This window comes from Scyliorhinus canicula, chromosome 6, assembly GCF_902713615.1.
Source record: "Scyliorhinus canicula chromosome 6, sScyCan1.1, whole genome shotgun sequence".
Taxonomy (NCBI): domain Eukaryota; kingdom Metazoa; phylum Chordata; class Chondrichthyes; order Carcharhiniformes; family Scyliorhinidae; genus Scyliorhinus; species Scyliorhinus canicula.
Genome location: NC_052151.1, coordinates 115,200,277 through 115,224,902, shown reverse-complemented (window position 1 = coordinate 115,224,902; position 24,626 = coordinate 115,200,277). Strand labels below are relative to the sequence as shown.

The following is a 24,626-nucleotide window of genomic DNA, read 5'->3' as shown; positions in this document are numbered from 1 at the left end:
ATTTTACTGGTCTTAAAAAACTGCAGTATTCAGTATTCAATTTTCACAAGTTTGAGGAGGGAAGAATTTTGCAGATATAATTTTCTGCCGAGGGACCAGCTGACATTTTCTAATGCAACAATTGAAGATTAAATTTCTTGTGTGAACTTCTGCTGCTGGGCTTCAGTCAGATTTCAAATTGAACATTAATAAATTTTAGTTTTCAATCATTAACTTCAATGAGCATCAATGTACATGATAATGCAGTGCTTATCGTGGCTGAATTAAAAACAAATCAACGCCTCCTAATTTGTAAACAAAAAGAATTTAGATGGTTCATGTTCCGCTGCGTAATATTTAATCCTTTAACATTACAACCCTAACACCTCCCCATATCTGCCAAAATTAGGTTCTGGGTGGGAAGGTCCATGGTTGAACTTACTGCTCTGCCAACTATTGGGGCTCTTAAGTGCCAATTAATGACCACTTAAAGGCCTTAGTCACATATTTGTCCACATTCTTATGGGGGTATATTGTATTATATTATTGTATTTTCTTGGCATTGCTGAACCAAGGTAAAATAGTTGTGATGGGTATTTTGGTCAAAATTATGACCTTTGAGGCAACCCTTTCTTCTGATTGACTCCTACAAACTGGGTTAATTTTAAATGTGTCAAGGAAGTATTACTGTGCTTTTTCCCAAATGAAGCTAGTGTTTGTTTCTCTTTGTGCAGGTTCATATACAGAATGCTACTCTGGCAGGTGGTGTGGCTGCTGGAACCTCTGCTGACATGATGATCTATCCCTATGGAAGTCTGCTGATTGGAGTCATAGCTGGAATAATCTCCACAATTGGATTCAAATATCTGACGGTAGGTTCTGACCTTTTTGCATTATTGAATCTCTGATTTTGGGGTAGTATCTATCGCACCTTGGCTTAGCATCAATAGACCAAGTTGGAAATCTCTCCATGGGGCAGGATTCTCTGACCCACCCTGACGCCGGCTGACGTATTCTACGGCGTCCTTTTTTCAGGTGGGGTAGGATTCATGCCACGTCAGTCGGGGGCCATTGGCAGCGGCACCCCCGGCAATACTCCGGGCCCTGAAGGACCAAGCGGCCGCCATTTTTGGCCAGTCCAACCGGCGTGTATCACTCAACTCACGTACTGGCGGGACCTAGCAGGTGAGTCGGCGGGGGCAGTCCTTGGGGGGGGGGGCACGCAGGGGGTCCGACCCCGGAGGGGCCGCCCACGGTGGCCTGGCCTGTGATCGCGGCCCACCGATCTGCGGGCAGGCTTGTTCTGTGGGGGAATGTCTTCCGGCCTTGGCGGAGCCCTACAGGGGCCGGCGCAGAGAGAGAACCTCCTCCCCCGCACAGGCGCCAAAATACACCGACCGGTCTGCGCATGCACTGAATCATGCCGGCAGTTCTGCGCAAGCGCGAGATCACGCCAGCCCTTCCCCACATCCGTGAACTCGCGCCATCTATTCGGCGATGACTGAAGTGGCACCAACCCCTCCGGCGTCCACCTAGCCCCCAAAAGTGAGGAGAATTCCGCACTTTCGGGGACTGTTGACGCCAGGATGGTTGCCGCTGGTTCTCCCGCCGGCGTGGGGACTTAGTCCACAGAAGGGAGAATCCATAAAGGAAAAAGCAAAACCTGGGCGGGTTTCTCTCAGCCCAGGCCCGGCCGGAGAATCGCAGAGCCGGGCGCGAATCGCACGACGCCGCCACGACACCTGACCGCCGATTCTCCAGAGAGCACAGAATCGGTGCCGTTGGCACTGGCGCGATCAGCGCGGCGCCGGTTGGGGGCTGCTCTACGCGGCCCCACCGGCAATTCTCCACCTGGGATGGGTCGAGTGGTCGGAAAAAAAATCGAGTCCCGCCGGCGCCGTCCACATGTGGTCTTACCCGACGGGACCTCAGCGTGCATCCATCCGCGGGCGGCCTGGTGAGGGCAGCGAGGGGTCCTACCTGCTGTGGCCTGGCCCGCGATTGGGGCCTATCAAACAGCGGGCCGGCCTCTCGGGCTGAGGGCCTCTTTTGCTCCACGCTGGTCCCTGTAGCCACCGCGCATGCACACAATCGCACCGTTCGCACTGCGCATGCGCGCATTGGCGCCGGTCGCACTGCGCAGACCCGCGCCGCCCCTTGACGCCGGTATCGGCAGCTGGAGCAGCATGGGTCACTCCAGTGCCATGCTGGCCCCCTGTAGGGGTCAGAATCGCTGCTCCTGGGGGCAAGTTGACGCCGTTGTGAAACGCGACGGCATTTACGACGGCGTCAACACTTAGCCTCATGATCAGAGAATTCCGCCCTGATATACATGAGTGGTCTGCATCACAATTCACAACATTCACCAAAAAGTATAAACTGATATTCTGTTTTAAAAACCTCCTTGAAATTGTGTATTTTGTAAACTTTGATGCAGATATTTTCTCATAAAATCTTTGAAAAAGATAATTGCAATCATGACAGCTGCAAGTAAATTTTATTTAAAATCATTGCAAACCCACTGAATAGACAAATAAATAAATAGATTAGTGGAGTAGATCGCAACTATTTTATAATATGTTTTACCCATTCTAACTCCGATATTAGTCCGGAATCTACTGGGAAAATAATGGTGAGTTCATGGTGCCCTTCATGATTAATGTGTGAAAAAGCCAGCAGTTTGAGGTGAAGAGATAGGATTTGAGAATTGCTGCAAAGCGCTGGATGGTTTGTGACATTTCGGGTGAGATTTCCTTGGATATCGGCAAAGGATGATGTTGGGCAGGAAAAGTGGCAGTGAAGCCACCCACACCAAGGTGGCTTTCTCTGCCTTGTAACCTGAGACTGTTCAGTGATCGGGATCCACGACATATCACTGGCAGGACATGCTGATTCCCATCCACCGGCAACTTAGACAGCCGATGATCAGGGCGCTATTTTTAAAGGCGGCCCAGTGCAGAGGGAGCAAAACAGTTCACAATTTAACCCTTCCTTCATCCTGGCACCGGACAGAATACAGCCATTTGGCCAATTCATTGATCACCAGCTCACCAGCGGTTCTTCATCCACCGTCCTCTTCACTTTCAAAAACAATTGATCACTAATTATTTCATTTCCTTTGAAATTTCCTTCCTTTACCTTGAAGAGGCACTGTGGGTTTTTAAAAGGATGTGGGTTAATCAGCTATTTGTCATTTCACAGTCATTGCTGTCCTCGTCCTGAATAGCTGATGCCATGCCATTATGCACATCTTCCTTCAAAACAGGCAAGCTCTGGGAGCACTTGAAGTGGATGGCAAGGGCTTTACTGCAAGAAGCTGTAACAAATTACTTTTATGTAATTCCAATTTACCTTCGTCTTCTGATTTTCTTTCTTCTTCCTTAGGTTTGGAATAATTACTTGCCATCAGTTCAAGATCAATTAGTGACAGGTCTATTTGGTAATAGTTGTTTATCATTACTTCATAATCAGAATCCAAATCAGATTCGGAACTCTCACCTGAATATCAGTGTTATAACTATTAGATTCAAACTCCTCTTTCTTAGGATCACCTTCAGTCTTGGAGTTCTCAGAACCTGGTTTTCTACTGGATTTTATCTTTGACCAACTTCTGTGAGGAATTATTCTCGTAGAGAATATCAGTATCAGCAGTATTAAATTCAGTACCATTGTCATTTGATGTGTGATTAATGTCTTGCAACATTTCTTTCTTTGTGTCATTTAATGCCTAATCTGTTTTCTTAATTCCCACCTGTTATGCCATTGGTATCTCATGCGCTATCCACAGTAATTCAGACACTCTGTGAATATGGGTGAAGCTGAAACCTTCACTCTTGCCAAATCATTCCCCAAAAGTAAGTCTATTCTATCCACTGGTAACTTCTTAACCACTCCGACCACCACTGGACCTGACACTAAATCACACTCCAATTGTACTTTATACAATAGAACCGAGATATAATTTCCATATATCCCCTTCACTAATACCTTAGCTTTCATTGAACTCTCTGGAGGGAAAAGCAAATCCTTCTCCAGTAGGAGAGCTTGAGTAGCACCCGTGTCCTTAAAATTGTTATGGGTTTGGCTACCGCAGTTGAAGAAAATAGGGTGATCTTTCCCTTAGACAAAAAAACCTGTATATTTCTCATTTACCTCATTCATCAGACCTGCTCCCACAACAGTGTTTACCTCAGGTCTCCTAAGCCCAGTTAAAGCTACAATCTACCCTGTAGTATTCCCACTTTTGTTCCTTTTTCATCTGTGTAGAATTTTGCTAAGGCCACAGTTGGAGTACTGTGTGCAATTCTGGTCACTACATTATAGGAAGAATGTAATTGCACTGAAGGGGGTGCAGAGAAGATTTACTAGAATGTTGCCTGGAATGGATCATTTAAGTTATAAAGAGAGTTTGGATAGGCTTGGGTTGTTTTCTCTGGAGCAGAGAAGACTGAGGGGAGGCCTGATTGATGTGTACAAGATTATTAGGGGCATGGACAGGGTGGATAGGGAGCAATTGTTCCTTTTAGTTGAAGGGTCAGTTATGAGGGGTGTGGTAATACCACTGTATATATATGTGTGTGCCTCTATTAGGGGATGTACAATAGTACCGGCTATTACAGGCTTGTCGGTAAGCCCCTGCAGGCTAGCTCCGCCCACAGGAGCAGTATAAATATCCATGAGGTCTCCTGAGCTGCCATTTTACAGCTCCACTTGACATAACAACATCTCACGGTAATAAAGCCTCTTTTGTACCGTTTCGTGTTTCTGTGTGCAATTGTTAGCGCAACAAGGGGACACAAGTTCAAAGTGAGGGGTTCAGGGGGGATTTGAGAATAAACTTTTTTACCCAGAGGTGGTGACGGTCTGGAATGCATTACCTGGGAGAGTGGTAGAGGCGGGTTGCCTCATATCCTTTAACAGGTACCGGGATGAGTACTTGGCACGCCATAACATTCAAGGTCAAGTGCTGGCAAGTGGGATTAGGTGGGCAGGTCAGGGCCTTTCATGCATTGGTGCAGATTAGATCCTCTTCTGCACCGTAGTATTCTGTGAATCCTTCATTTGAACTCCAACAGGTCCCATGGGATTTCCTCACAACTTTCAACACGCTGAACAAACGTGTCACCTTATTACATTGGTGACAGCTAGGCTTTCGAGTCTCACCTGAACCCTCGATACCCTCCTTCCTGGTATGAGAAGGAATCTCAGAGCATTTCCAGCAATCTAGTCCTTACTTTGGCTACCTGCCTTCATTTCACTCGCCCACTTCCTATCCTTTACAAAATTATGAGGGTGATGGAACAAAGGTTTAAATTTATGAATTAGCTCATAATCGTCAGCCGTAATTGCTGCTTGTCTAGTGGTTTTCACCTTGTAATGCAGCCAGTCGTTTCTCATTGTCCAATAAATGTTGATCCAATTTCCGAAGATCTTCTGCAGCCAAACTACAAGCAGTATTGCCAATGCTGAGGGAAATATTTTGTTAATTTTCTTTTAATATATGACTGTAAATAAAGGAGACAAGGAAAAAAGGATGGAAATATTGTTTTGTGATTATTATTCATAGGCCCCATACGTACTTAAGAAACACATTAAAGGTGTCGGATTAGCATGAGCTAATGAAAACATGTTTGAAAGATCATTTAACATTAGCAGGAAAATTTCAATGTGCTCTCATAACGCCAGAAACTTCATCTGCATGTAAAAATATCGTCCATTGCACTTCTAGCAAAATTAGGACAATGGGGTGGGAGCAACTTCAACGGCCAATCGTTCCCCAGCTCAGTCATTGAGCTGATTTTACATGATCCTGCTGGGGGTATTTTCAGTGGGGTGTGCATGTAAAATAAGGCACGTTCTACCCCCACCCCCAAACCCACCTTCCTACTCAGCCCAAACGCACACCCCAAACGTTACTGGGTGGTGGGGGGTATCGAAAACATCAGTCTGACCACCATATTTAAATAGATAATCAAGGGTCAAATGAGCTTGTAAACGCACGCTCATTTTACTTGCTGCGGGGGTATCGAAAACATCAGTCTGACCACGATATTTAATTAGATAATTAAGGGTCAAATGAGATTGTTAACAAGTCAATTGACCCTGACAACATTCTGCCTATCCTATAACATAGGTGGCACGGGCAGTTGGGCAGAGGTTTTTAAAAGGATGGGAAGGAAGTGGGATACTATCTTCAGGTGATGTCCTTTATGCATTGGGGGTCAGCCCTTTAAGGTACCACCCCCTTTCTTTCTACCTTCCTTCTCTATAAATCACACTACCCCTAAAACCCAAACCCTTTCCCCCTCCCTTGGCTGCCTAAACTTGCTCCGGAATCCATTGTGTCTACTTTTTGGGCCTGCTTGCAGTCACAGCAGCAGCCTTGGCACTTAGCATCCATTGCGTCAGCTCAACACCGACTTTGCTTCCGGGTGAGTGAAACTACCACGTCTTCACAAGATGCTGCCCGTTGTCTGTTCATATCAGAAATAATGGACGTGATTCTCAGGGTCTGCTAGTCCCTGGCAGGATTCCTGAGGGCCCTTTGAATCTGGTGTGAGCGCCAAAGTGGAAATCGCCCTGGGCGTCAAATCTTTGCCTGGCCCAAGTAGAGTGGGTGAAACCTGATTATAACTGATTTAAGCAAAGGGGTGAGTACCCACTCTATACAAACTTCTAGGGTGCGAGGGGCGGGTATCCTTCAGGAAAGATGGGGTCAAGTGGTCTCGGGCTAGACTGGAGGGGCTCAGGTAAGGGGTCTTTCCCAGGATGGGGGTCATATGGTTAGTCCTCCTTCTGTAGCTTTGTTCCCCCTCCGAATCCACGGCACCAGGTCGGCACTGCCAAGGGGCCTGAACATAGAACATACAGTGTAGAAGGAGGCCATTTGGCCCATCAAGTCTGCGCCGACCCACTAAAGCCCTCACTTCTGCCCTATCCCCATAACCCAATAACCCCTCCTAACCTTTTTGGTCACTAAGGGCAATTTATCATGGCCAATCCACCTAACCTGCATGTCTTTGGACTGAGGGAGGAAACCGAAGCACCCGGAGGAAACCCACGCAGACACGGGGAGAACGTGCAGACGCCACACAGGCAGTGACCCAGCGGGGAATCGAACCTGGGACCCTGGCACTGTGAAGCCACAGTGCTAGCCACTTGTGCTACCTTGCTGCCCAGGGGGACTATGGGGACCTGAAAGGGAAAACTGTGGGGGGTGGGGGGGGGGGGGCACTGAAGGGGGGACTGCAGGCCCTGGAGGGGGCTAAGAGCCTGAAGGGGGGGCACTGAGTGTAGGGCTGAAGAGGGTGCAGCTTGAAGGTGAGGACTGAGGGAGATTAGGGCCTTCAGGGGGAACTGAAGGGGGAAACTGAAGGGGGGACTAAAGGGGGGACTGAAGGGGTTGAGGCCTATCATGGGGACTGAGTGGTAGCACCCGAGGCGAGCATTTAGTGAGCCCATAATGCGGAGCCGCTCACCTTGCAGTGGGGAGGGAAGTTCCTGAGCGATTGGGAGGGCCTTTCCAACAATTGGGGGGTGGGGGAGGGAGGGGGGGATTGTGCCTGTGATTGTGGGCTGCTGTGTTATTCTGAGATCGGGGTGCCTTATTTCAAATGAGCTTGTAAACGCACGCTCATTTTACTTGCCGCGGGGGTATCGAAAACATCAGTCTGACCACAATATTTAATTAGATAATTAAGGGTCAAATGAGCTTGTTAGGGGGCACCCCGATCTCGATGGAGCTTTTCCTGTCAGCCAGCCTTTCCCTGCCTCTCTCTAGGCCAGCGCTAAATCCGCCCCACTCCAAAAATGTTTCAAGGTGCCTTTGTATCGTGCCGCAGCAGCACTGCCAGCGCTAGTGGGAAACACACAGGTTTTCCCATTGGCGGAAGCACTTAGATTTGATTCGGGAGAGTCATGGCCAATGTTTGCTTTTCTGAGAATTTACACCAGGTCAGTCAGCATCTGAAAGAAAAAGACAGGTTAACAGTTTGGAGCCAACATTTCATTAAACAGACAGAACACAGTCTCTTAATGAAGTTGTCCCAAATGGGGCAGAGAAAATAACAGGCAGAGGCCAAGAATGTAATTCATTTTTACCACAAGGTAATTAATCAATTTAATAATCTGTGAATATATTTTACAAAATAAGAATGACAAAATAGAGTAAAAAGGTTTATCAGACATGAGAAAAAGGCAAAAGATTAGTTCATCAAAACTTCAACATAAAAGGGAAGTAGTAAATATTGATGGCAGAATTCAGCAAGAAAAATTATTAAAGAAGAAAAAACATGACAGTTAATTCAATGTTGATATTAAAGAGAAGATAAAAGAAGGGAGTGGGAAATCAATTTGAGCTTTGCTGCCTTGGTGGTCATGATTGGTGGATTAAGGTGCCTGTCTCTTTAAGACAACACAGGGTGACACATTGACACAGTGGTTAGCACTGCTGCCTCACTGCACCAGGGACACAAGTTCAATACCAGCCTTAGGTGACTGTCTTGTGGAATTTGCACTTTCTCTCCATGTCTGTATGGGTTTCCTCCGGGTGCTCCGGTTTCCTTCCGCAGTCCAAAGATGTGCAGGTCAGGTGGTTTGGCCATGATCAATGCGCGGGGTTACAGGGATAGGACAGTGGAGTGGGCCTAGGATGCATGTTCTTTTTGAGGGTTGGAGCAGACTCAATGGGTTGAATGGCCTCTTTCTGCACTTAGGGATTCTATGATTCACAGCAGGGGAGGGTCACCCTAGAGAGTGGAGTCCTAAACTCAGTTTGTTCACGCGAAGATCTTTCCCCTTCATCGTTGCCAGGCTACCACATAAGGCATCAGATTGTCTGGCTGTTATAAAATTCTTTCAATTTCCATCCCAGACAGAAGCAAGGTGTTTCACAAAATGATTGTGATGAAGACTCTCGTAGGCTGGCCAACATTTTAAAGCTTTTTTATTTCTTCCTTTCTTCCTTTGATTTCAGCCTTGCTCAATCTACAATGATGTGCTCAGTAGAATGGATATGCTTTATAGATTTGTATTAAGTCATATATAAATTATATATTAGATTTCCATTTGTGACAAATATCAAAACTGAATGCTTCCTTTTCTGAAAGAAACCCCTCAATTATTCCATTAATTGCATTATTTTTCTTTTTCTTTTTCCAGCCAATTTTTGCATCTAAATTGAAGATACAAGATACGTGTGGTGTACATAATCTTCATGGCATGCCTGGAATACTTGGAGGTCTGGCTGGTATAATTGCATCTGCTATGGCCAGTCAACAATTATATGGCAACGGGTGAGTTTCACTAAGGGATACAAGATGTTATGTGTCATCATGTTATGTATATTACAAACAATTAAATCAAAAGCTGTGACCAATGTCAACTTGCAGATATCAAATAGTGGTTAGAGTATTCAAACAATTGGAAACAGGCTAATTCAATGGCTCGTTTAATTGCAAACTGCTGGCATGACATTGACTTTCTCAAAATCTCAGCTCCCCTCACACAATTTAACTTATCACCCTCTGAACTTGTGATATTCCATTCTCTTGCTGAAAAGGGCACTGCTGTTGTTATTTTGCAAACACCTCTATCACACGGAGACTGAATGCAACTCTGACACTTCCTCTTATCTCTCCTGGACTGTGCCTCTACCATCAACCATCAAGCTATCAACTGCTCATCTCCTCTGGCAGTCCTCCCTCCATGCCTTCCAACCTCATAGACCCCCAGCCACAAACAGCTCATATCCATCTCCTTATCAAAACAGGACTGTTCTAATAGGACTGTCATTTCAGCCAGATTTCCCCCCAGAACTGATTTATTCTTACCTTGGTCTATTTTTTTCACCTTATTTCATCTCTTCCCACTTACATCTGTGATTTTCTGAAGCTTTCTGCTATTTTAGCATTTTACTGTTTCTTGGTTCTAACCATTTTTTAGGGCATGGATAATCCATCTCTTTACACCTCCATTCCTAGGACAGTCTGAGTTCTCTCCATTTTTTTCCAGGAACAGAGGCCCAATCACTGCCTGGCTAAACATGTCCTCACATTGAAGAACTTTCCTTTAACTGCAGTCACTTCTTCCAAATAAAAAGGTTTGTATCGGAACCAGTATAGTCCTAGCTCTGCCTGCTTTCTTTGGATTTTGTACAACATTCTTTGCTCCAGTCCTAATCAGCTCCCTTCCTTCATCTCTTTTGCAAGTTCTTGTGACAACATCCACTTCCTGCTCTCTCCTCCCAGTTGGAAAATTTAAAAAAATGTGCTTCCAATTTCCACCCTTCCCCTAATTGCCTTTGTGTGCTCCATCTGCAACTAGCCCTTTATTTCCATCGACTTCTCTGTCCCCATTTCTGGAGACAGGCAAACCGTCATGATCTGTTCTGATGATGCAACTTTTCTATTAAGCAAATCTTAAATGTCTTGCTCCATCCTCAACTGAGAATCATGCGTTGTTGTAATTGACACGGCCCTTGACAATGTCCATTTGATTTCCTGCACCTCTTTTCTCACACTTTCCACTTCTTCCCAGAACAACAATACGGTTCCACTTGTCCTCATCTTCTGCTCCACCAACCTCCACATTCAACACATCATCCTCCACTTTTTCTGCTGCCTCCAGCATAATGTCACTACCAAACAAACCTTTCCCGCTCCTTTCAATATTCCAAGGGGACCATTCCTGTTGCGGTATCCTGGTCTACATTCCCAATCACTCCCACCACCTACTTACCTTCACATGGTACCTGACTGCGTACGCGCAAGATTGGAAATTTCTACTCTTTTACTTCTTCCTTTTTCACTCTCCAAGGCTCCAAACACTGCTTCCTGCTGAATCAGTGATTTGTCTGATCTTCTTTCAACCTCATAACCAATACTCACCGCTCAGTATGCAGTCTCCTTTACACTGAGGAGAACCAAATGACCACTTTTCTGAGCAGGACATGAGTTTCCAGTCACCTGTCCTTTTAATTCTGCTCTGCACTCTCATGCTGTCCTCGCTTACCTCGGTGCTCCACACTATTCAAATGATGCTCTATATTGGCTTTTTTGATTAGGCACTTTACAGCAGTGATGAGCTACCTAAGCTAGTGAGTGGGCGATATGAATGGCCCTCCTTCATCTCAGTGGTCCACAAGATTGAAATTGGGTTTATGCGCCAACCATGACCCATGGAAACAATTTAAGTACATTTAATACATGTGAAATATTTCATAACGAAGTATAGAAAATGTTTAATCATTCATATATTAATAGAATTGTCATCAACCTCAAATAGTCAAATAATATAAATATTTATGCTTACCTTATTCAAAGTATACAAGTAACATAAAAAAGCACAACCTCCCACGTTGAGAGGTGTTGTAACCAAGAAAGTCTCCTGCGATAGAGTAGTTTTGCTAACTGCACTTGCATACCTAAAATTTTCAGGGTGTGTAGGTTGAACCATAGCAATCCTTTGACTGGATGCAGAGGGAGCGCACAGGTCTCACAGTCATTAAGTGCAATCAGCATGCACCTCACTTCACATGCTCTTGCTTTACATGCCGAATCACTTAGTAATACTGGATGGAAAAAACTACGTGAATGGAAACCAGCAGAGACTGGTAAATCTGCACGTAGGCAACAGTCAATAAAATGTCTTGCAGGCCGCACTCAGAAGTCTGTTGGGTCGCATACAGCCTGCCGGCCACAGGTCGCTCACAATTGCATTACAGCCTACAGAGTTCAATAATTTTTAATTGTGTCCTTTGCTCCCTTTTTTGGGATGACAGCTGTTGCCGATAATTCTATATTTGTAATTTATGCCTGCATTGGACCCATCTTTTGTTTCTTCACTTGTTCTGGTACCACCTCCTTTTGCCTTGCACCATCATCCCTTGTCACTTAATTTCTCTTGTTTTTTTTCCCTTACCACAGTCCTTATTTTGTTCTTTCTCCCCTTTCCTGCCTCTGTATTTGGTTTAAACCTGTTACACAGTGGTAAGACTAGAGAAAAAATGTAAATAAGAAACAGTTGTAATCTGCACAGATCCTATTGGCTCGGGACAATTGGTTACCCCATAGATCTTGGGGAATAAGAGCTCCCCCATATAAAGTGCAATCATTAACCTTTTCTGTTGTATAAATAGAGCCGGCCAGTTAGGTACTGGCTAGAGCGAACTACTGGTGCTGTGTAAATATTAGTGTAAATAAAGTTAAGGTTTTTTTTGCTCTCAAATTCGTGATGGATTCTTCGTGTCCCTCACAAAAGAAATAAATAAAATCGTTACTCTCGGCATAAGTGACTGGGGGCATTTTAGCACAGTGGTTATATTGCTGGACTAATAATCCAGATGGCAGGATTGATGATGTGTATGCCAGTTCAAATCCCACTGGGGAATTTAAATACAAATAATTAGATAAATCTGGAATTTAAAAAGCTAGTTTCAGTAACAATGTCATTTCAAAAAATCTGCTTTGTTAATGTCCTTTTGGAAAGGAAATCTTCCATTCTTACCCAATTTGACCTATGTGGGATTCCAGGCCCACAACAATGTGGTAGACTCTTAACTGCTCTCTGAAATGGCTTACCTTCTCAAGGGGAATTTTGTGAGTCTATGAACAGAGTTGACTGGCATTCCTCATCCATAATATTTTATAATGAAACTGGTAAGATCTCAGTTTTGACATCTCCTGTAGAAACAAGTCCTCCCCAGCTCCCCCCACCCCCCACACCCGCACAGGGTATCCCTGGCCTGATCGCCAGCTTGGCAATGCCAGGCTGACACCCTGGCAATGCCCCTACCAGCTGGCAATGCAACCTGAGCACTTTTGAAGAGCCAGGCTGGCACCAAGGTGGCACTGCCAGTGTGCCTGGGTGGCACCAGCAGTGTCAGTGTACCACACTGCACAAAGAGCATGCACCTGCAGGATTCCAATCCTCTCGGAGACACCCACAAATACCATTTCGACTGGCACCTGTTTGTGGAGACCAGTCCTGAATGGTGCACACACAAGGTCTTTGAGGCAAAGGGCACCTCAGGGAAACTGCATATTAAAGTGAGACTAGCTGTCTCACTTTAATATTTTCTTATTTACGTTTTTTTCTCCAGTCTTATTATTTTCCATTTGCAAAAAACTGAGGGTGGGATTTACATTGCGTTAGATCTTGCGAGGCTTTGCAAACTGGGTAGACCCCGGGAGCCGGGTCTCCTGGCTTCAATCGGCCGCATTATGTCATGGCGAGCTGCTTTTCAGGCACAGCATGGCCGTTCGATCACGCCGAAGAGTTTACAGACGGATTTAGATAGGCTAGGCAAATGGGCCAAAATTTGCCAGATGGAGTTTGATGTGGATAAGTGCCAAAAAAAGGAAGGCAAATTATTATCTAAATGGAAAGCAGGTTCAAAATGCACTTGGGCAGAGGGATCTGGGTGTCATTGTTCATGAATAGCAGGAAGTCGGTATGCAGGTACAAATGTAATTTAAAATGTTAGCATTTATTGAAAAATGACTGGAGTATAAAAGTAGAGAAGTGTTGTTGTGATTGTATAGGGTCTTGGTGAGACCACATCTAGAACATAGAACAGTACAGCACAGAACAGGCCCTTCGGCCCTCAATGTTGTGCCGAGCCATGATCACCCTACTCAAACCCACGTATCCACCCTATACCCGTAACCCAACAACCCCCCCCCCCCCTTAACCTTACTTTTATTAGGACACTACGGGCAATTTAGCATGGCCAATCCACCTAACCCGCACATCTTTGGACTGTGGGAGGAAACCGGAGCACCCGGAGGAAACCCACGCACACAGGGGGAGGACGTGCAGACTCCACACAGACAGTGACCCAGCCGGGAATCGAACCTGGGACCCTGGAGCTGTGAAGCATTTATGCTAACCACCATGCTACCCTGCTGCCCAATCTGGAGTAGTGTGCCCAGTTTTGGTCTCCTTATTTGAAGAAGGATGTGGTCACGTTGGAGACAGTTCAGAAGAGGTTCACCAGATTGATTCCGGTGATGAATGGGTTGACAAATGGGGAGAGATTGAACAGTTTGGGCTTATATTCGCTGGAGATCAGATGGATAAAAGTGTGATCTGATTGAGGTATATAAAATACTAAGAGGGATTGGTAAAGTAAACATAGACCAAATGTTCCCCCTTGTAGGGCAATCTAGAATGAGAGGTCACAGATATAGGTTGAGAGACTCAGCTTTAAAATTGAGATGAGGACCAACTACGTCTCGCAGAGGATGGTGAATTTGTGGAACTCGCTGCCCCATAGTACGGTGGAGTCTGAATCATTAAATGGCTTTAAGGAGATAGATATATTCCTGATTTTAAAAAATGGGTTAAAGGGATATGGGAAACAGGCAGGAAAGTGGATTTATGACCATGAAGGGCTCATCCATGAACTGATTGAGTGGCAGAGCAGGTTCGAAGGGCTGAATTGCCTACTTCTGTTCCTAATTCCTATGTTCCAATGATTCCTCAATGAAACCTGTAATAGAGTACCCCCCCAGAGACCTCTGTAATAAGGGGATCCCCCAGGGACCCCGTGCCTAAAGGAACCCCCTCCACAGATACCTCCTCCCCCCCTTCCCCCTTCCCTCCCCTTCCCCCCACCCCCCAGAAAAGGGACCCCTGTCTGGAAGCTAGAGACCTGTGCAAACATGGGCACTGGGAAGCATTATAGCTGTAACACTTACCTTGTAGCTCCACATGTCCATTCCTGTTATGCCTGCATCCGGTTCCCACAAATCCATTAGCTGCAAGCCGTTCATAGCTTTTGAGTAGTGGTCTGTGATTGAAAGTCTGTAAAAAAACATCTGCAGCTTTGGTTCATTCATATCCTTTCACGCTCAGTGGCCTGTGCGGTGAAATCCTAATGTTTTTGAACATTAACAACATCAAAGAGAGTTAAGTGCAGTGAAATCATGCGGTTGACTGATTGGAATGCAGTTTGTGCTTGCAATGCACTTACATCTCTTTAATGTGGTCAATGTTGCCCCCTTGGCCCAACGCGAAGTTCAACACATCAGGACTACACTGGTAAAAACCACAAGTGATCTGCACCCACATGATTCCCAGCCGTGGGGCCCCGGGAATCACTGGAGACCGGGACATGAAGACCCATTTATTTGCATCCCCAGCTGGCGCGCATCATAGACCTTGTTCACGCTGCCAGCGGAGAGGTAGAGCATTGAGTTCTGATTGGTGCCCGGTGGCGATTCTGATTTTCCCCCGATGCCCAATTCTCCCTCCCATTGGGGAACATATTCCAGGCAACCTGGGACGGAGAATCCCGCCCGTATTCTCCCAAACAAAATTCACCCCTATAACTAAACAAGCTTTTAATAATGTAATAAGCAGAACTTCTAGATCTTAATTCTCCACTTCCTGCTGGTGGAAGTACAATTTGTGAATGGGTAGAAAATAGCATGCAATAGAAAAATTGTGATTTTCACCCTGTGCCCATTCTGCCACCATGCTCCGGTCCCCCGCTGGTGGCAATATAAACGTTTGCATCCCGCCTCAGTGGTCCATGAAAAACGTAAAATGTCATGGATTTAAACCTCATTAGTGGGTTGGGCCTTCTGCAATACTCCCTCCGCCCCTCTTAGGCAGAGGGCACATGGGTGCCAATTGGTGCAAGTATTTACCAGCAGAAACTAGGCATCGCTGTTGAGGGGGAGCGAGAGGCTTCAAAAACTCTCAAGGATTGTGGGCATGGTGGGTATCATCAAGGGGATGGCATGGTCATGCTCAATCAGTGGTCCACCAGGTGTTGGCACTCCTCAGAAGTGATGGCAGGAGATTAGCAGAGCTCACACCAAGCAAAGAACACCTGCACCGTGGCCTTTGAAACCCTCCCAGGTTCTGTGTCCCTCTCAGGGCAGAGGCCTGACAAGCGACCCCCACCCCTTGGGATCATGAGTTACCTCCTCCTGGTTAGACTGGCAGCACTGACTGCCTCTGCCATCACCTCCTAGGTGCTGGTCAGGAGGGTGGGTTTGAGTCTGCGGCGCACCTTGGGGAAGAGGGTATTCCTCCTCTCCTCATTGGCATCGAGCAGTGGGTTCACCGCACACTCCCGATGTCAGGGGGAAGGTTTTCTATGAGCTATATTCGTGGTTGCAATGTGTGTGTGGTGAGTGGAGTGCTTAAAACAGCTCCAGCTGTCAGGCTCTTTACTGCTAAGTCCTGCCTCAGCAGTTACACTGCCCGCTGTGCTGGGAATTGCTTCCAATTCTTGCAGGCAGAGTGCTGGCGCATTTGCATGTCCTAAATCGCGGAACGAATCACGCCCCATCCTCCCTGCCCCAAATGGAAACGCAAATTGTTTGATATTCGCTCCCGGCAGGAACATCTCCCAAACGGAGAATCCAGCCTCTAATGTTTAACTTTTTCTTTCAGATTTGTGTTAACTTTCCCGGAATCAAGAGATAGTATTAAACAGGCTGGATACCAAGCTGCTGGATTGGGTGCTACTCTTGCTGTGGCCCTCCTTGGAGGAATCATCACAGGTCAGAATATGAAATACTACCAATAATACTTTGTTCCATGCACTTTCCATCACAAATAGAAATACAAGAATAAATAAAGTAAAAAAATAATTGTTTGGATTGCAATTTCTGAACTTGATGTAGGTCCAGGAGCCTTTGTTGCCCATTGTAGAAGTGTATTTACCCATTTTTAATACTTAAACCTGGCTCCCCTATTCAAGTTAAATATGATCATATTCAAACTAGCCAGGCTTTATAGGCCTGGTAGCCTGTTAGTCAAGATAGTGATGGAAGGTTGCAAGTTTACATGTTGGCCACGATTCTCCAGGGCTGTTAGCCCCAGATGGAATTCCCGATGGTCTGTTCAATTGGGTGTGAGTCCCCAAAACGGGATTCTCACCTGGCATCAAACCGGTTGTGAGTCTCCCAACTTGCTGTACCTGGCCCGATCAGGTTCTTGGCCAAAGCGGGTGAGAACCTGAATACAGCTGATCAAGCCCTGAATTTAAATATAATTGCCAGGTTTGAGGCCGCAGGCTCCAGTCTCCCAGTATGCTCCTATTTCCCCCACAGCTGGAAATCCCCTGAGCACCAATCTCTCCTGGTCCTGACAAGCAGGGGCCAGGTACCATGGAGAGGGGGGGGGCAAGTGGGTGAGTATCCTCTCGTAACAGCCTCCCCGAACAGGCGCCGGAATGTGGCGACTAGGGGCTTTTCACAGTAACTTCATTGAAGCCTACTCGTGACAATAAGCGATTTTCATTTTCATTTCATTTCACTTTCCTTCAGAGTGACTAGCAGGTTCCTTCTGAGGAGGTGGGATCGGGGCAAGGACTCAGGCAGGGATGGAGGGACCAAGGTCAGTGGACATTCCCAGGGTAGGGGTCGTGTGGCAAGTCTTCCATCATTAAATTGACTGACAGCATGTCAGGTTGTAGTTATAAGTGTTCACTCTGAGGGCAGCACTGCAGCCTCACGGCACCAAGGTCCCAGGTTCGATCCCGGCTCTGGGTCACTGTCCGTGTGGAGTTTGCACATTCTCCCCGTGTTTGCGTGGGTTTCACCCCCACAACCCAAAGATGTGCAGGCTAGGTGAATTGGCCACGCTAAATTGCCCTTTAATTGGAAAAAATGAATTGGGTACTGTAAATTTTTTTTTTAAAGTGTTCACTCTGTTGTATTGGTACTGTCAAGGAGTGGGGTCCGAAAGGGGAGGGGATACTGGAGATACTGGGCAGGGAGGGGGGGGGGGCTGCATTCGGCAAGCCACAAGATATTACTCATTTAGGAGAGGGGGCCACCTTGCCTGCGTTTGGGGGGAGCTTGCCAGTATTTTGGAGAGGGGCTTGCCAGCGATTCAGGGGGAGGGCTTGAAGAGATCTGGGGGGGGGGGGGGGCGGCTTGCCTGAGATCCAGTGCAGCAGGCGGGGTTTGCGTGGGTTTCGCCCCACAACCCAAAGATGTGCAGGGTAGGTGGATTGGCCATGCTAAATTGCCACTTCATTGGAAAAATGAATTGGGTACTCCAAATTTATTTATAAAAAATAAGTAACTGCAAATATACAAGATTGTCCTCAGGCATTAATGTTGGGCGAGATCACTTATGACCATCTATGAAGCCAACCAATTAACAATTTATTATTACATTATGCAACTATTATACATATTTATTATATGACTGCCTGAAAGAGCCAATGTGATTAACTGATTTCTCCTGTTGATATCCCCATCAGAAAATGTGATCTATGCAAAACTAATAAAAGTTACTCCATTTTGCAGAAAATGTTAGTGCATGGCACATTAAAACATACTAACTTGTGCTCCGACGATATGGCAAAATATTGCATTCAAGGTGCAGAATAATAATAATATTTTTATTGTCACAAGTAGGCTTACATTAATATTGCAGTGAAGTTACTGTGAAAAGCCCCTCGTTGCCACATTCCGGCACCTGTTCGAGTACACCGAGGGAGAATTCAGAATATCCAATTCACCTAACAGCACGTCTTTCGGGACTTGTGGGAGGAAACCGTTGGAAACCCACGGAGACATGGGGAGAACATGCAAACTCCACACAGACAGTGACCCAAGCCGGGAATTGAACCTGAGACCCTGGAGCTGTGAAGCAACAGTGTTAACCACTCTGCACCGTGCCGCCCCTTAACTATGTCCTTAACTATGACGAACTGTCCTAACTTTTCAGTTTTGGATGTTATCCTGCGCTCAGCATTTTCCTACAACCAACAAATCAATATAGGGATGCGACAATTTTAATTGGTGTCAATATATTGTTAATCAAGTAGCAAGTATTCACACAAAGGCGACTTCTCTTGCAGATTTTCAAAAGAAACCTTAGATTAATTTGAAGATCGATCATTTATTCATTTGATTAATAGATTATTGTAGGAATAACTTATCTTTGAAAGGATCTTGATAACCGAAAACCACTTAGAAAGCTGGCAAAATATTGTGCGCGATTCAGCGGACTTGAGTTAAAGACCACTGATTAGGCCAAGAGACATCCTGCTAGTCAATGGTACTGATGCGCCGTCAATTACCACAAGACGAGAATGGTGGAACAATCGAGGCTTTATTGAGCAAGGTGTAGTGCCTCCTGTAGCTGGAACCAGAATGGCTGCAGCATCGGAGAGCACACATTTTTATATGCCACCTGCTGGGCGGAGCCAGCAGGCAGAGATTTACCATTGTACCCTTAATATACGGGCAGTGCCGTAATACATATAATATGTCACTAGTGGTGACTATCACAGGTACTCTGCTGTGTTGTTTGGCCTCGGGGAGATTCTCTCCACTGGGGTCACACTTAGATGGATTTCCTGCTGGCGGGCTGATCTCACCAGCAGGAAAGGCTGCTGGATATCAGGGCACCATTTTGAAAGGCTGCCCCGATCTTCCCCCCAACCCCATCTGCAACCTTGGGGAGGCTCCCGGAAACCCCCTTCCTTCAAGCCCCCCCCTCTAGCTGGCAATGTATCCCCCCGGCCCGCACCCTGGCACTGCCACCCTGGCACCCTACAAAACTGGCAGTGCCAAGGTGTCCAGGTGTCAAGGGGAGGGCCCGGGCACAATCCTGCTCTTTCCCGACCACTAGGGGGTCTCCAGTGGCCTGGGAGACCTCCCCAGATGCCGTTAAGACTGGTCCATATTTGTGTGGACCAGTACTAAACGGCGCCGTGATGAGGTCTCCCAGGCATGGTTGTTGAGTCCAGGGCGCTGGGTGAACCCGATGAACAAATATTTAAATTAACCTAATGATGTATTTAAATTTGCTGGTCTTGATTACACCCAGTGAGGCAAGATCCAGATCGCACCTTCTTGCGAGATGCCATTGAATCTCACAAGACTTTTTGAGTGTCGTGAATCTCGCAAGTGGCCTCTTGTCAGTTCAACGATCTCATACTGCCACCAAGTCGGGCGTGACAAGGCGCTGAATCACACCCATTATTTAAGACGTAAATGTCAATAAAAACTGGGAACTGTATCATAGGCAAAAAATTGATCAGCTGTGCTCTGATGGGATTCTTCCTTTCACTGTGTAGACAAATAAATGCTCTAATGGAAAAGATAGCTATTTATAATTCAAAAAGCAACCAATTCTCTCTTCACAGGTTTCATTCTACGCATTCCCTTTTGGGGGCAACCACCAGATCAAAATTGTTTTGATGATCAAATTTACTGGGAGGTACGAAATTTCAATATATTCACATAAAGTTTCACATTAGAGTGCTACCTTTTCAATTTCATTTATGGCTTAAATTTTGCATTCTATTCTGCTGATGTGCTGAAAGGGGATTCGTTATTTTGTTTTTAATGAATCTAATTTTGCCTTCATACTTCAATATTGACATTGTCTTCCACATATCTTGAGTACTGAATCTCAGAAATGAGTATTTAATAGACATTATTAATGCTGAACATATTGCGTTCGGGCTGGGAAGGTCGGAAATTGTTTCAGTGCCTCAGAGATTGAGGCGCCATTTAAAAATGGTGTCCCGATCTCTCGCTCAAATGGGGAGTTCCGGTGCGTGGAGCTCCCCACTGTACAAAACGGGGCTAAGTACAGCCTCAGCCGTGCATTCCCCATTCAGGCCTCTTATTCAGTGCGAGTCACATTGAATAGCCACGTGTTTAGTGGCAGTGTGAGTGCTGGGAGACATGCGGCTAAATGCGCTTGCGAGGAGACTTTGTTCCTTTTTGGGGTAATCGTGCCCATCCTCTCCACATCCACCCTGCCAAGAACCCTCAGGATCTTATATGTTTCAATCAAGTCCTCTTTTACTTTTCAAAAGTACAGCGGATACAAGCCGCGTCTATCCAAAATTTCCTCATTAGACAACCAGCCCATTCCAGGTTAAATCTTCTGTGAACTGCTAAAGAGTTGCTAAAAATAACTTTCTAGTCTGTTCAGCTGTTGTTTAAATTGGATTAGATTGGAGTGATGTTCAAGATTGGCCAGTGGCTCCATCAATCCCAGCAACGCCAGGCATACGCCAATAATATTAATATTGATAATCTTTACTATCACAAGTAGGCTTACATTATCACTGCAATGAAGTTACTGTGAAAAGCCCCTAGTTGCCACATTCCTGGGCCTTTTCGGGTACACAGAGGGAGAATTCAGAATGTCCAAATTACCTAATAGTCAGTGGCCAATGCTGGGAGTGCTGGTGAACAAAGGACTTCAAGGTCTTAGATCCAAGGAACAGGCAAGTCCAGGGATGGTTTGGGCAGGGTAGGGTGAGCGGCCAGTGGGGAGGGGGTTGGTGTTGGGTTTAAGAGAGCAAATGGTTACGAGGGAACCAAAGGTATGCTGCTCCACAATCGGTAAAGGACAGCTCCCAAGGAACTTTCCTTTCCCCCACATTAACATGTTGAAGTGAAAAATCCGGGTTCCTGCTTCCAAACATTTTAGGGCGTGAGCAAGATCCATGTCATAACGAGCCTAATTCACCTTAATTGTTCATTTAATTACAGCAGACAGACTGCCACATTATAGGGGATAGCTCAGTGGTGGAAGAATGGGTGCCCACCCAATTTACGTGCCCCCCCCCCACCACCCCCCGCCCCCCCCCACCCCCCCGCCCCCCACCACCCCCCGCCCCCCACACACACAAACACACACACAGCAAACAAATTCAGCCCATTCAGGTTCAACGAGTGTTCAACATCATTATTTATTTTCTTTTAATCATGTGATTCTTTCACTTAATCATAGGTGCCAAATGGTAAAAATGAACATGAAGATTTGCTTTCTTCAGAACATGGAAGGCAGACAACTAATGCTGACGCATGATACAACATGATTTTTTAAAGTACATAAACCTTTAGAGCCAACTAAAAGGAATTCGGCAGTGTTAAATTGTAAACAGTGTTCTTTCTAAATATTTTATGTGGTAGTCTATTCAAATGCGTAACAAAAGATAAATGCATAAAGTATAATAATCAGATAAAAACAAAATATTTTCCTCCACTGGTAAATATGCATTCTTTTTATATTCCTTTTTGATCATGTCTTTCTTAATTTGCTGAACCCCATTTGTTTTGCCGATACACAACAGTTAGAATTCTCTTTTTTGAGTTGTAGTTGCAGGGAGGCAGGACTTCAGGTGATTGTGGATTCAATCACACTACAGGACAAATTGGCTGACAGTAAGATACTGAAGGAGTTCTACATTGCTGAAGGTGCAGTCTTTCGGATTGAGTGGCGCTGTTCAGCTTGTCAAGTGGATTTACAAGATCCGGTGGCACTATTTGAAGAGTGGAGATGGTAACATTGTGGTAATGTCAATGGACAAGTAATCCAGAGGCCCAGGCTACTGCTCTGTGTACATTGGTTCGAATCCCAGCTGGTGGAATTTTAATTCAATTAATAAAGCTTGTCAGTAATGGTGACCAGGAAACAATCATCAACTGTGGAAAAAACATCTGGTTCAATTCCCTGATGGAAAGGACATCTGCCATCCTTACTTGATCTGGCCTACATGTGACTCCAGGCCCACAACAATGTCGTTGACTCTAATTGCCCTATATAATGGCCTAGCAAACCACCTAGTTGAAGGACGATTAGGATTGGGCAACAAATGTTGGCCTTGCCAGTGAAACCCACATTCCATGAAAATAATAAAGAAAATATAATAAGGGGAGTTCGCCCAATTTTAGCACCAACACCACTGCGCCAACCAAAAATACCAAACGAGGGTATCTGGTTATTTCATTGTTGTTTGTGAGGCTTCATGAGGGCAGATTCCGCTACCACATGTAACAACAGTGATTATACTTCAAAGCAAATCATTAATTGCATGTGAAACCATTTGGATGCCCCAAGGATATGAAAGGCACAATATGAATGCCAAATTATTTATTGTGCTTTCTAATATATACTAAAGTGTGTGTGGGGGGGGGGGGGGGGGGGGGGGGGGGAGTCAACATCGGTGTCCCTCAAATAAGGAGTACAAAATAAATCATCCAGGGTTCTGAATCCTCATCAGTGTCAAAAGATCTTTGGGCAGTGCACATACGAGGACAGAACGCGGCTTGTTTATATTTCTCATACGGTCAAATAACCTGCCATTACTCACCAGTTTTATTCATAAAGAATGGGCACTTTGGTCAAGTGATGGACAGACTGCTGATACTTAAGAAATATTTTCCCAACACGAACCAGTGCATTGAAAGAGAAGGGAAGGAAACTAAGGAAGCTAAATTTTAACACAATAAATAAGTTAAATAAAAATCTGAAGTTGGTGAATGAACTAAGATCAAAGAGCAAAAATAGATTTATATCATTGCCTATTGTATTTCCAAAAACCTTTCTACACAAACTCCTTACAAGAATAACTTACATCCACATAACAGAGCAAATTGTGCCGAGGTTTTTAAGGAGAGTGCAATCTGACAAAAATTGACACCAAACCGAAGGAGGAATTAAGTAGGTGACTAAGATGAAAGGGGTAGGTTTTAAGGAGTGTCTTAAAAAAGGAAAGAAAGGTGGCGAGATTAAGGGAGAAGATTCCAGAGTTTAGTGCCTACACAGCTTGAAAGCATGTCTACCAATACTGGAGCAAAGGAGGTGGAGCAGATCTGGAAGAACGCAGAACTCAGAGCATTTTAGGGGTGAAGGAGATTACGTAGTAGACAGAAGCGAAGCCATGGAGGGATTTGAATTGAAGGATGGAAATATTACACTCAAGGCAAGAATATCACAATTTCTCATGCAGATGGAAAGGACCATTATAAGCTATTTAAACTTTTCAAAATAAATGTACTCTGCAGTTTTTTAAATCTATAAAATATTTCCAAACCAAATTTCCTGTAAATTTGTAGCAGTTAAGAGTAAGAACTACATATTGAAATAAAATGATTCATAGAAAGCTACAAAATTGTAATCTTGCTGGTGCAAAATATTATATTGAACAACAAAATAATTATATTTTTGATGTTGGTGAGCATTAGCAAACATCACTGCTAAAATGTAGGTATAAATTTTATAAATGGAACCTGAAATATCACTGGTTTCATTATTCTATGTAAAATTCTACAAGACATTTATAATAACTGTGAATGTAGCTGAAATACTAACAGTAATCCAGTGAAAAGTAATATACATTAACAAAAAGGAACAGGTGGACACACAATGTATCCCCTAGCTTGTGAAAAGGCTTCAATGTAATCCATATTGCGTGTTTAATAGATCAAATGCTGTCTAAAAGTTACAAATTTCCATGTAACAATGTGCCTAATAGCTTTTATAAGAAATGTGTTTTCTGTTTTTATAGAAAATTTCTAACTGCTGATTCTTTCATTATTATCTACTTGTTTAAATTTCTATACATGTTTTATAACACAATTACTTTTAAAATAAAAGGTATGGCAGCCTATGAGTTATCGTATTTGACAAGTAACATGGAAGTTGTGAGTTCAAGTTCTACCATGTAGAACCATGAGACAAAATTCAATAAATTTAGTATTTTCATACAATTTTACAACACAGGAGGAAGCCATTTGGCCCATCAAAAATGTGTGCTAGCACCAGCAAAATAACTAGGGAAGCTACCTTATTCTCATGAAAAGTCTGTCCTCCTTACTTGGACTGGCCGACATGTGACTCCAGTTTATTCCTAGTCTTTTTTG

General features: G+C 44.9%; 1 protein-coding gene across 1 annotated transcript in view; it reads left to right on the top strand.

Annotated features, from left to right (window-relative positions):
- LOC119967418 (ammonium transporter Rh type A-like) overlaps positions 1 to 24,371 on the top strand; it is a 66,744-nt gene extending 42,373 nt beyond the window's left edge. The window contains exons 6-10 of the mRNA XM_038799943.1: positions 714 to 851; positions 9,139 to 9,272; positions 16,387 to 16,496; positions 20,105 to 20,178; positions 21,712 to 24,371. Coding sequence (XP_038655871.1) covers positions 714 to 851; positions 9,139 to 9,272; positions 16,387 to 16,496; positions 20,105 to 20,178; positions 21,712 to 21,789 — 534 coding nt within the window. The 3' untranslated portion in view covers positions 21,790 to 24,371. The remainder of the gene's footprint in view (positions 1 to 713; positions 852 to 9,138; positions 9,273 to 16,386; positions 16,497 to 20,104; positions 20,179 to 21,711) is intronic.
- Positions 24,372 to 24,626: the final 255 nt, after the last annotated feature.